Raw genomic sequence first — 13,091 nt, forward strand, 5'->3', positions numbered from 1 at the left:
TTGGCTTCAAGACACGACAGATGTCCCTTCAGTTTCAGCAGACGACAAAACTCCTTTTGTCCTGAGGCACGACAGGATATCCTTCATCTCCAGGACACAACAGGTACCTCCTTACAACACGACAGGACTCGTGCACCTCCTACACAAGACAGGACTCGTGCACCTCCTACACAAGACAGGACTCGTGCACCTCCTACACAAGACAGGACTCGTGCACCTCCTACACAAGACAGGACTCGTGCACCTCCTACACAAGACAGGACTCGTGCACCTCCTACACAAGACAGGACTCGTGCACCTCCTACACAAGACAGGACTCCCTTATCCCCAGGATACGACAGGATGTCCCACTGTCATCAACACAAGTCGTCAGCCTCCACGCCTCGTCGTGCCCCTGGCCTCTGTGTCACGACGACTTGTCGTTATATTCGAGCGTCGCCAGGCTCTGGGGGTCGATTATTCTCAACTATAAAATTCTCTTCTTTTGACATGCCGGCCATACAGCTCTGTGGTTCGTAAACTTCCGAGTTATTCCACGTTCGCATCCACTCGCCTCCTACCTTCTGTTTTTTCCATCATATTCCACTTTTTTTCCCCTCTCTTTCCCTCCCTCTTTTTTTTCACCTGACAACGTTCATGCCAGTGTTACAAAACTTCAAAAATTCGTTGCCGATGCATACCGTTTTTGAAAGGGCTTTTGTGAAAGGGAAGACATGTACATGTGAACACTTGTGTTGAAGGTTGAACAAGGGTTTAGGTAAGTACTTCATGGTATCTGTAGATAAAATAGATAGTCCTTAATCAAAGGACTGACTGTTACACCAGCTTCAACTGTAGCATGGGGCCACTGAGGGAAATGACTCATATAAACGTAGGTAGATGTCTGAATGAGAGAGTGGAGGATCATGGGAACTCAGACTGACTTACTAAACACCACACACACACACACACACACACACACACACACACACACACACACACACCACACACACACACACACACACACACACATACACACACACACACACACATACACAGAAGGAAGCAAGTCATGAGGCAACCATATCTATACACGTACATTGTCTTCAATGACAAAGACTCATATGCAAACACTTACACATGCGCACACACGTACACAAGAGAACACATCCATAAACAGATATACAGGAGCATAAACATATTCTTATCCCCCTCAGCAACACAAAATAAGCACAAGAGTAGACTTACTTTGCCACGCAATTTCCTCCTCAAAACCTGACACCAGGAGCAGAATTACACAGGAAATATACACTCAAACCACAGAGGTTCAAGGTTAACACGGAGGTCTGAGGTTAACACAGACGCTCAAGGTTAACACAGAGGTTCAAGGTTAACACAGAGGTCTGAGGTTAACACAGACGCTCAAGGTTAACACAGAGGTTCAAGGTTAACACGGAGGTCTGAGGTTAACTCAGACGCTCAAGGTTAACACAGAGGTTCAAGGTTAACTCAGACGCTCAAGGTTAACACAGAGGTTCAAGGTTAACACAAAGGCTCAGGGTTAACACAGAAGCTTAAGACTAACACAGACTTCAAGTTAACACTATCCTCCTAACTTGTAAAGGTTCAGTGAGTTGGTCAGACTATCATAAATATCTTACTTTAAATGGCACATTATATTTTATAAGCCATTCTAACCTCTTCCCTAAATATCAAAGTATTATATAGGGTTTCATAATCAGGCTAGAAAACGCCAGAGAGTAGTTCAAGGGCATTTATTGCCTTTTGTGCCCCATTCACTTTACTCTTGCGTCTGTCTTTCGTCAGTGTGTCTAACAGACAGTATTTAAGACACTTTTGGTGCATCCGCTCATGTCAGACAAGGAGATTACGACGCCATATCCCTCTTTATGTCTTGCCTCTCGAAAACTTTGAAAACTTTTCTGTGTAGGTTTGCCGTGCACAGCAGCCCTGGGACGTAAGCTGTAGGATTTCTGCCTCGTTTCTTGTATTCATCTTGCTACATATAATCATATTTCATGATACATGCATATATATACATATATACATATATGCTAACTGTCGTGGAGACTTAGTGAGCAGGTTCTATCACTGATACTTTACTTTTCGTCACGTTATCACACTAGTTGAAGGGACCAAGTCTTGGGTAAGAGCATTTGTTTCTGATGCTGTGCTAAACCTCTTCTCCTCCACCAACCTCAAACTTCTCCATCTGATTCTTTCTACCAGAGGACTGGTATGCTTCCTCTCCCTCAGCTACCTGTGGTCACCTCTTCCTCAGCCATCTGGGGTCACCACCCTTCCCTCAGCCACAGGTGGTCACGTCTCCCTCTCCCCGACAGAGCCGAGGGCTCGGGTGGTGGACGAGAGAGGGACGGACGTGGAGGAGAAGTACTACAACAGCGGCAGCATGATAGAGTTAAAATGTATCATCGACCGGGTCCCCTTCCCACACGGCCCTGTCACCTGGCGGAGAGGCACAACCATCCTGGCCTTCAACACCTCCAGGGGCGGCATCAGGTGAGTCCCCAGGGGCACTGCTATGCCTATAGCAGCTCCAGTGGCTTCAGGTGAGTCCTTAGGGGCACTGCTATGCCTATAGCAGCTCCAGTGGCTTCAGGTGAGTCTCCAGGGGCACTGCTATGCCTACAGCAGCTCCAGTGGCTTCAGGTGAGTCTCCAGGGGCACCGACACGCCTACAGCAGCTCCAGTGGTTTCAGGGGAGCCTCTAGGGGCAACATGTTCCCCTTCAGTATCTCTAAGAGCACCAAGGGAGGAGTCTTTAGGGAAGCCACTCTCACTTAGAGGCTCCAGGAACAGCATCAGGTGAGTACTAGGGGCGCCACCTTTATCTACAGTGGATCCAGGGAGCATCAGGTGAGTTTGCAGAGGTCCAAACCTCACCTACAGTAGCTCCCGAGATACCAGATACCAGTTTTAAACCACAGTAACTCCAGGGGGAATCAAATGACACTTAAGGACGCCACCTTTTACCCCTACAAAAAAACTCTCTCTTCTGGAGGCATTGTGTAAGTCACTGGAGGCAATAGGGAATCATTATGACAATCCTAGAGTCACCATCCCCGACCTACAGGATCATCAGGGCCCGTGTCATGATCATCAGGGCCCGTGTCATGATCATCAGGGCCCGTGTCATGATCATCAGGGCCCGTGTCATGATCATCAAGGCCCGTGTCATGATCATCAGGGCCCGTGTCATGATCATCAGGGCCCGTGTCATGTATACCAGACTTTTCATTTGTTTAATAACGCATTAAATCCAGTTTGCGGTTTCCTGCACTAACTCCAGGTTCCTGTCACAAAATCCCTTTTATCTAGTGTCCAACACTGAATCCTGAGTTCAGCTACAAATTTCCCCTGTGCTCTGGTCACCGGAAATCTATTTGCTGATGTGAAAGAGAAAGTAATATTTGAGATCATTTGAACAAAAAAAAACATATAGCGTGAAATAATTCATAAAATTGTTATCTTTTGTCAAGGGAGATTATGCCAAATGCTTTCAACAGAAACAGATTATATGTATACATATACGAGAATTCCTTTGATGTGGTTAAGTCTGTATTTGCCGTAAATTTTGAGTGAACTGGAAACTTTGTGTGTTTTGTGTGCATTGGACTGTGTTTGTGTGTGTGTGAGGGTGCGTGTGTCTGTGGTGGGCTTTGTGTGTGTGTGTGTGTGTGTGTGTGTGTGTGTGTGTGTGTGTAGGAAGGATGGGCTATGTGTACAGTGGGTTCTGTGTGTTCGTAATTGGCTGTTTTTTCTGCATTTCATATCAAGTAACTCACAAGTAGCCCAGATGGAAGCTTTTCACTGGTGATGAGCCACAGCTCGAGTGACAGACAAATAAAATGTTTATGAATAGGGGCCATAAGGGTCTTTGTCTTAGGTCCAAAGTCTTTATCCTCCCACAGTGTCAAGCGTCGTTGCTTCCATTCCCCCACAGTGTCAAGGGTCGTTATTCATCACGGACGACCACTAAGAGAGAGGGGGAGGGGCTTATTCATCACGGACGACCACTGTACTTCCCAAGCTTCATCGAAATGTATAACCTTCATCTTACTCCAAATATAAGAGTTCCTTTCCTTCATATCAGACAATAGGTGTTGGTGGGCAAGCTCCGTCTGCAAGAGGTTATAACACGCGTCAAAAGACACCTTTTGGCGAGACGGTATTAAAATTACGGTCTCGTCAAAGACCTTCTCTCTCTCTCCAAGTGAGTCCACATATCCCAGCTACTGGAGGTAGCGCAGCCTTGGGCTGTAGGAGCCTCTGGAAAAAAAGATCCTGAGTAAGGTAGGAAATCTTTTCTCTCCGGAAGTCCTGAGGTGATTATGAATAAATAAATATCACACACAACAGACACGCAACAATCCACGAATTCCTGTGCCAGGTAAACAAACAAACATTGTTTGAATGAATAACATTAATTTCTCCTTCAGACACACGACGTAACTTATTCTACGGGTCTCCCTCTGGCTTTCCCACCGCGGAAAACCTTTCTTTCCTCACTCATAACTTTGAATCTGTTTCTCACAACTTTTAAAGAAAGTTTCCTATTGGCTTCGATATCTCAAAGGCCTTTCACAAGGTCTGGCATTAGGCTCATCGCATCAATCATCCTTTCTCTAACCTGCCTATCTCCCTCGGCTTTTCGATGGACCAATTTCCCATCTAAATTCTTATTATGGTAGATTGATTGCATTCTTTATTGCCCATAACAATGGCGGGTTCCAAGGTCTTGTTATTGACCAAATGTCTTTCTTTTGTGTGATGTTTAGGACACTGCCAAGCTCTCCTGATCTAGAGGCATTACATATAAGGTTGGATAGCATCATGTAACATCTTGAAGGACAGAAGGAGTCTAACCCAGTATAGAAAACATTATACTGCGCCACACAACGTCGACAGCATCACATAGATTCAGCATCGCATGATGTAGTCAGTAGGCATATATAGTCTCCAAGGAAACAGACAGCGTGAAACAGACCACATGACGTCAGAATACTTAGATGTAAATGAATGTCTCACCCATTATCAGAGAGCTGGCTGACTTCACCTCTCAGACACAGGAAGGCGACGATGTGTTCAGTAAATATGCCTATGATCATCGACTTCAGCTGAATTCGTCTGGGGGGAGGAGGAGTTCTTCATTGGCATAAGCTCACCATCATTATGATGCAAGTTCCTCGCTGATCTAAAACGCCAGTAAGGTGTTCCCAACCATAAACCTCGTTGGGGAGTCACTGCGAAATTCTCCCCTCGATCTAAAATGCTACTGGGTGTTTCTGAGCACCCCCTTCTGCAGGGAGAGGTTCAGGGAGATAAGGTGGAGGCAGTGAGCAGAAGAAAGCTCCGGCCTCGCACACCCTCATTACTGTGGAAAGATCATGAGCAAGCAGGGGAAAACTCGGGTTGTGTGGAGAGCGTTAGAGCAAGACCCGTGTTGAGGAAACCTCGGTAAATGTGGGTAAGTCTGCGTGAAGACAAAGTTGAAGGTGCTGCTGGAGGAGGTGAGGCTGGATGACGATGGTGATGATGATGATGATGATGATGAAGATGGTAATGATGACGCTAGAAACCATGATGATAACAGGAATGATGATAATGAAGGACTAATTAACATTATCTAACCCTCCGGTCAAATCTTAATGGAATTAATGCTTCCCAATGTCTTCGTTCAGGAAATAACGGAGTATTACCGTCAATTATCTTCCATAATCTATGGGGATTAACCAGTATACAAATAATCACATTGATTAATATTCAGCCTCCAAAAATTCAGCCTTTTGGAGGTAATGTTGTTGATATGAAGCTCTCGAAATTCATAGATGCGTCTCTGATCTTGCGAGAGTTCCCTCCATATGAACTCACAATCCTGTGTGATCACTAGATCACGAAAAAGGTTTGTCAGTTCTCTACACTTCCAGTCATTATTGACATTTCTTTCGTTATCTGACTAAGATAAAGAGTTGTACCGTCCACGGGAAACAGATATAGAGTTCTAGCGTCCAGGGGGACACAGAAATGGAGATAAAGCTTTTAATAAAACATAGAAATTCTCGTCACCTTTTGAAATCCAGCGACACCAGATGACTCCGGTTGAAGCAACCCACGCCTCACAACATGCCCCAGAATCTGTCCCTCATCCTATGAGTCAGAGCCCATGAGACCACTTCGGGCCATAAATTCTCATACTACCCATCATAACGTCCTTGGAATTTTCAAGCTTAAGCTTTAAACACAAAATCTAGCATGTGTCTTAAATGCTTTGATATCAGCTTTAGTTCAGAATAATGAAATCGAACTTAGCCTTCCAGGTTTGATCTAGCTTTCCATCATCTGTAAAAGCCTCTGTATCAAGTTCCCCCAGTTCGGCCGCTCAAACCAGTACCCAGTTCACGATGTAGAAAGTATGGCACAGAGGACGACATCCCTGGAGGAACTGGTTATCATCAGACGTACCTGAACAGTTGAAGGTCCTTCAGTGTTTGAATGGAATTACGACTTTTGTGGGAAGATATTGTCATCACTCTACCACCCACCTCACCACTGGCTTTCAATGCTCCTGGGACAACATCATTCTCACAGATATACATACACTGGGAGCTGCTTCTGAGCATTTGAGTCCCTGTGGACGTGGGTATAAAGCTAATTACCACCGACAAAAGCAACATGACAAAGATGCATTACGCTGTCTCGAATTCTCGCGTAAATTGATAACCACGAAGCATGAATGAAGAACCATCGCAACAAACATGCTTTTCTAAAAGAAAACTTGTCCATCTTATATATATATATATATATATATATATGTTGTCCCTGGGGATAGGGGAGAAAGAATACTTGCCACGTATTCCCTGCGTGTCGTAGAAGGCGACTAAAAGGGAAGGGAGCGGGGGGCTGGAAATCCTCCCCCCCTTTTTTTTTTTCCAAAGGAAGGAACAGAGAAGGGGGCCAGGTGAGGATGTTTCCTCAGAGGCCCAATCCTCTGTTCTTAACGCTACCTCGCTGACGCGGGAAATGGCAAACGGTATGAAAGAAAAAGAAAATATATATATATGTGTGTGTGTGTGTGTGTGTGTGTGTGTGTGTGTGTGTGTGTGTGTGTGTGTGTGTGTGTGTGTGTGTGTCCTCACTCATTTTAATGCATAAGTCACTATATATGTTATCACAACTACACACTGCCATAGTCATCATGTTATACATATCTCTGTTTATTCAAACTTTGGCCCTCTGCTTTACTAATAATCAAATAAATTCCTAACTTTAACCCTTTGTACTCTTAATTAACTACAAAAGTTTGTATACTTAGATTAATCAGCTCATTCAGCAGTAGTCTTAATTGAACGTGTTAATTCCCCATAAGGTTAACTGGATGTCTGCCCGTTTCACTGTATAGCATTATATGTCCCAGCGTTCTATGAATACAGAATAACACTGATAAGAACTGATGAACTATAGACCTCCCTGGTGTAGGGGCTAGGGATGATGACCATGAGGCGTTCATGGGCATCCTGGGGTCGAAGCTGTAAAGGTTCGAATCCTGGTTGCGGTAGTCTGTCCATACTCAACCAAGCTGTTCATTCTATGGACTGGCTGATAAGGTTGATACATTAAGTACCTGGCTTGGTTAAGTTGATATATATATATATATATATATATATATATATATATATATATATATATATATATATATATATATATATATACATATTTATATGGCTTCGGTCAAGGGGTTCAGTTGTGCCCACTTCTCAAATAACATAAAAAAGTTCCAACGACCTAATTAACTCATGATAAACATCATTAGTCCTAGAAATTATCCCGTAATTAGGATGATACCATACTTATTCTAATTACCGGCAATCCTTTCATCGTGTTCATATATTAATGAAGTTAGATATAGTTTTGTATATCTATCTGCTGCTCAGAAGACTCGTTCATCATGTCCCTCTCTGAACTACCGAATCGAGGTAACGAGGTGAGGTGTGGCAACACTCCACTGGTTATTTAACATGTTAGATTTCAGCTACTTGCTTTCATGTAGTTGGATACAGTTTTTTCACGTTTGTCCTCAAGGTTAACTGTAGTGTTCTATGTACCTTGTTCAAGGAATTACATTAGTAACTGAGAATCGTTCGAGTTATCTTAGACTCATCATTCAGTAATCTTGTGGTTAATCAATTACATTATTTTTCTTCTTCTTCTTCTTCTTCCTCTTCTTCTTCTTCTTCTTCTTCTTCTTCTTCTTCTTCTTCCTCTTCTTCTTCTTCTTTTTCTTCTTCTTCTTCTTCTTCTTCTTCCTCCTCTTCTTCGTTTTTTTCTTTTCCTTCTTCTTATACTTCTTCCTCTTTTTCTTCATCTTCGTAATGCCATTCAATTATATTCTGAAATTTCCTTAATCCTCAATTTTGATGGTATCTCACTAAGTACTTGGTAAAAACCCGTGAATTCCTCTTTTTTTTCAATATATTTCTGTAAACAATTTATTCCATCCTACTGTGGGAGCAAAAAAAATGTTAGCAGTAATAGCCAACGTTGTCGGCTTGATCTTCTGGGTAATATCTATATAAAGTTTAACAGCTGGAAAGAACCACTTTTTTGTGTGTTTCTTCGTAGAATGAACAGTTCAGGGGAATAAATTTCTTCTCTTGTGAGCACAGAGATCGTGTATTTAATCCTCTGGTTATCGAGTTAATTTCCGTAGTTAAAATGGAAGTGGTTTTGAAAGTTCATTTTTTCTTTTTTTTTTTGCTATCTTAATCACCCACGTTACAACCTTGTCTTTTGTTAGTGGAGAGACAATGTTCTGTTTTGTCCAGTTTCTGTTTATATGTTTGGCTCTTCATTATGTAATGCTGCTTTTTTTGTGTTTCGTCGGTTCAAATGGTCGTTTGTGGACAGGATCACAACAGTCTTACCCTCCCTCTTGTGTCAACCCAATAATGATCATCACTTGACACCTTCACTACAAACTTGGTTGTCTGTGTCAGCCTAATGATCAACCTTGGTTGTCTGTCTCAACCCAGTGATCAACCTTGGTTGTCTGTGTCAACCCAATGATCAACCTTGGTTGTCTGTCTCAACCCAGTGATCAACCTTGGTTGTCTGTGCCAACCCAATGATCAATCAACCTTGGTTGTCTTTGTCAACCTAATGATCAACCTTGGTCGTCTCCCCATTTTGAATAACCCTTAGTCCTCGACTTGGCCACAGTAACTACTGGCATTGAATATTCTTGTGAGCTCAGAGGAATGTATTCTGATCCTCTTTCTGCCCTCCACATTGGCCACTGGATAGTGTAGAAGGGATCCACAGTTGCCAATGATGTTAGTCTGTTTTTGTGGCCTGTGTGGAATAACCCCCGGTCCTCTGGGGCTGGCTAGAGTGTCAGGGAAAAATGGAAAGCAGACGGAAAGAGTCTCTCTCTCTCTCTCTCTCTCTCTCTCTCTCTCTCTCTCTCTCTCTCTCTCTGCATAATCGTTGTTGGATTCAACCAAAAATTAACTTATCCTATCCCTGAATGAGAAGTAATTAACGTATTTATGTGTCTCAAAGGAATGAAAAACTATCAGTGTCTCTCTCTGTTCGTCTCAAAGAAATGAGAAATGTTTAATGTCTCTTTCTCTCTGTCTGCGTCTCCCTCAGCGTGAAGGGTGACGCTGCGTCTGGTTTTATTGCCAGTCGACTGTATGTGGCCAACGCAGCTGCAACAGACTCGGGCCTGTACTCCTGCTGGTACAGCAACTATACCAGTGATACAGTTACCGTCCACGTCATAGCAGGTGAGTGGCTAGGGAGAGTAACACAGGTACATGTGTAATGCAACACTTACTTCATCGTAACTCTGGTGTGTATATAGGTCTACAGGGTTACTGAGATGGTCCTTGATTAGGGAGTTCATTTGACCTCGTCGTCTCAGCAACCATAACAACTTCATCAAATCAAAAACTTGAAATATAACAACTTCATCAAATCAAAAATTTGAAATATAACAACTTCATCAAATCAAAAACTTGAAATATACTACATCAGATCATAGTCTGAAGTTATTACTTACACTTACGAGGGGACATGCTTAAGAGACTCATAAGAAGGCAGTGATTACTTACACTTACGAGGGATATTAGAGTCTCATTAAGAGGTATTAAAGGGTTTTCTAAGAAGGAACAGAATCTACAGTAATGTTCGGGACGAGTTCTGGTTGGCAATGAACTGCTGGACATCAAAGAAAGACCAACACAGAAAATCAGACTCAGAAAGGGATCACATCTTCTTTATACCAGCCCGCTTGTCGAGGCGGAGCAGCTGGGAAAAAGCTCAGGTAAATACAGGTAAACCAATGCTTCAACAGGTAAACTGGCGGTGGAACCTGTACACTCGGTAATTACCGGTAAATTGGTGCTTTCTACGGTAGTTTATGTATCCAATATTGACTGTCCGAGGTAATTATCTGACAGGTTCCACAACGCTGTGGTTGTGTGTGTATAGTGCGGGCTATGGGGCAGCCAGAGGAAAAACAAGGGGTCGATATACGAACCCCGAATTAGATTACGTCCACTTTGTGATGTGTCCTCCCTATGATGCTCCCACCTCACAGTACCCATCAGAACACTACCCCCATGACAGACTCACCCATGACAGACTCACCCATGACAGACTCATCCCATGGAAGACTCACCCATGACAGACTCATCCCATGGAAGACTCACTTCATGAGAGACTCATCCCATGACAGACTCGCCCATGACAGACTCATCCCATGACAGACTCACCCATGACAGACTCACCCATGACAGACTCATCCCATGACAGACTCACCCATGACAGACTCACTCATGACAGACTCATCCCATGACAGACTCACCCATGACAGACTCACTCATGACAGACTCATCCCATGACAGACTCACCCATGACAGACTCACTCATGACAGACTCATCCCATGACAGACTCACCCATGACAGACTCATCCCATAGAAGATTCACCTCATGAGAGACTCATCCCATGGAAGATTCACCTCATGAGAGACTCATCCTACGGAAGACTCACCTCATGACAGAGTCCTCTGTTACAGACTCACTCAAGAGAGATCCACTGAATCACACATTCACCCCATGACAGACTCCTTCCCTTTGCCCTTCCCCATGACAGACCCCCCTACACGTCCCACCCATTCACTGACCCATTCAGGGAACTAAATGCCTCTCTCTCTCTCTCACCCTCGTCATCCACAGGGGAGAATTCAGCAGCTATGCAACATGATGCTCCAACCGAGACAGCTGGAGGAGGAGCCACCACCATCGCAGCCTCTCCCCTCAGGATCTGGTGGCCCTTAGCCATCCTGGCCACCTGGGCCTCCTGGGCCACCTGGCTGGCCTATGGCCCCCACCCTCTGCTCCACAGTGCTACTGTCAGTTGATCTTTTCACTCTCATGTAAACTGTCCCAACTGAATGATGAAGGTTTTGTTTTATATCTCCTACATACGCCCACCTGACTATATTGCATAGCTGATGCCGCAGATGCTTTGGATTCAACAAGAATTCAAAATGTCTAAGTTTTATATAAAAAAAAAAATATATATATAATTCGATAATATATGAGAGTTTTATTATCACTTTCATGATTGTTTCTTACACATAGTGCCATCTTTCATCACCACTCGTATCCAACGTACCATAATTACTGATCTAATACTCTGTTATGAATAAAGGAAGAAATTGATTCCATAATTCGTGAACGTATAGAGGATTCCTTTGACTTACACAATCATTCTGCTTCAAGCACCTCACCTAAACAGAGCCACAGACGATAGAACAATGAACAGTTCTTCGAAAGATGGAAGCACACACCAACCAGAGAACATGACATGAAATTAAGAAATAGATTTGTTAAAAGAGAGATGTAAAGAAGTATTTTTATTGTACGAATGGTGGACGAATGGATGTAAACTGGTAGAGGATGTTGCTAAATGTGGACAGTATACAGATGTTTAAAAGGTTCTACAGTAACAGAAATGGGTCACCTCTAGTGTAGAACTCCCTCCCTGTACAGTAGATATGTAATTACAGATAGATAATCACAAAGTGGTAATGAACAACATATTTCAAGAAAAAAATTAGTGTACTATCTCAAAATTTGCTCTAGTTTTAGAGGAAAATGTATGTGAGAGTGTGTGTTGCTTGTTTGGAAGTAACTTGGTCAGTGAGTTACCATACATTCAGGCTATGTACGTCAGCTGAAATATATGATGAAGTTTGCTGAATGAAGACACTGTGATCTATGAAATAACCACAGGAGGGACATCTGTGGACAGAAATGTCCTGAATAAGCTGAATGAAGATAAGCTAGACTAAATACGCTTACATTTACACTTACCATTTTGTCTCATGTGTTCACCACCTTTTACTGACGATGTGCCATTTTCTGTCGACCACAGAGAGAGAGAATGTGATGTCCCCGTTTCAAATGATGTTAATATGATTGATATATGCAAATCGGACTAGGGATATAACAATGTAATATCTCAATATTCCAATGGTATGATTAGCGATCAAAGAGATGAATGAATACTCCAGCATTAAGAGTCGTGAGTAATATGATCAATCATGAAGATGAATTTCAGGCTTTTCAGAAAGAGTCGTTCCAATGATATATATATATATATATATATATATATATATATATATATATATATATATATATATATATATATATATATATATATATATAACCTCAATGTTTAGTTTTGGATTAAACAAAAACGTGTGTTGGGATAATGCAAATCCAATATTCCAAAACATACATTACTAATCTCCTATCTTTAGAACAATAAATATTTGATGAATATTTGATAAATAAACCTTTTGAAATATATCCCAAACATTAGCTCTGTATACGAGGATGATATCTTGTGATATGTATATATATATATATATATATATATATATATATATATATATATATATATATATATATATATATATGGAGAAAAACTGGAGGAAGTGAAGTGTTTTAGATATCTGGGAGTGGATCTGTCAGCGGATGGAACCATGGAAGCGGAAGT

At 42.4% G+C, this 13,091-nt stretch overlaps 1 protein-coding gene across 1 annotated transcript in view; it reads left to right on the top strand.

The window, feature by feature from the left end:
* LOC139747980 (uncharacterized) overlaps positions 1-11,564 on the top strand; it is a 57,999-nt gene extending 46,435 nt beyond the window's left edge. The window contains exons 6-8 of the mRNA XM_071660499.1: positions 2,343-2,520; positions 9,670-9,806; positions 11,261-11,564. Coding sequence (XP_071516600.1) covers positions 2,343-2,520; positions 9,670-9,806; positions 11,261-11,445 — 500 coding nt within the window. The 3' untranslated portion in view covers positions 11,446-11,564. The remainder of the gene's footprint in view (positions 1-2,342; positions 2,521-9,669; positions 9,807-11,260) is intronic.
* Positions 11,565-13,091: the final 1,527 nt, after the last annotated feature.

The sequence above is a fragment of the Panulirus ornatus genome, chromosome 71, assembly GCF_036320965.1.
Source record: "Panulirus ornatus isolate Po-2019 chromosome 71, ASM3632096v1, whole genome shotgun sequence".
Taxonomy (NCBI): domain Eukaryota; kingdom Metazoa; phylum Arthropoda; class Malacostraca; order Decapoda; family Palinuridae; genus Panulirus; species Panulirus ornatus.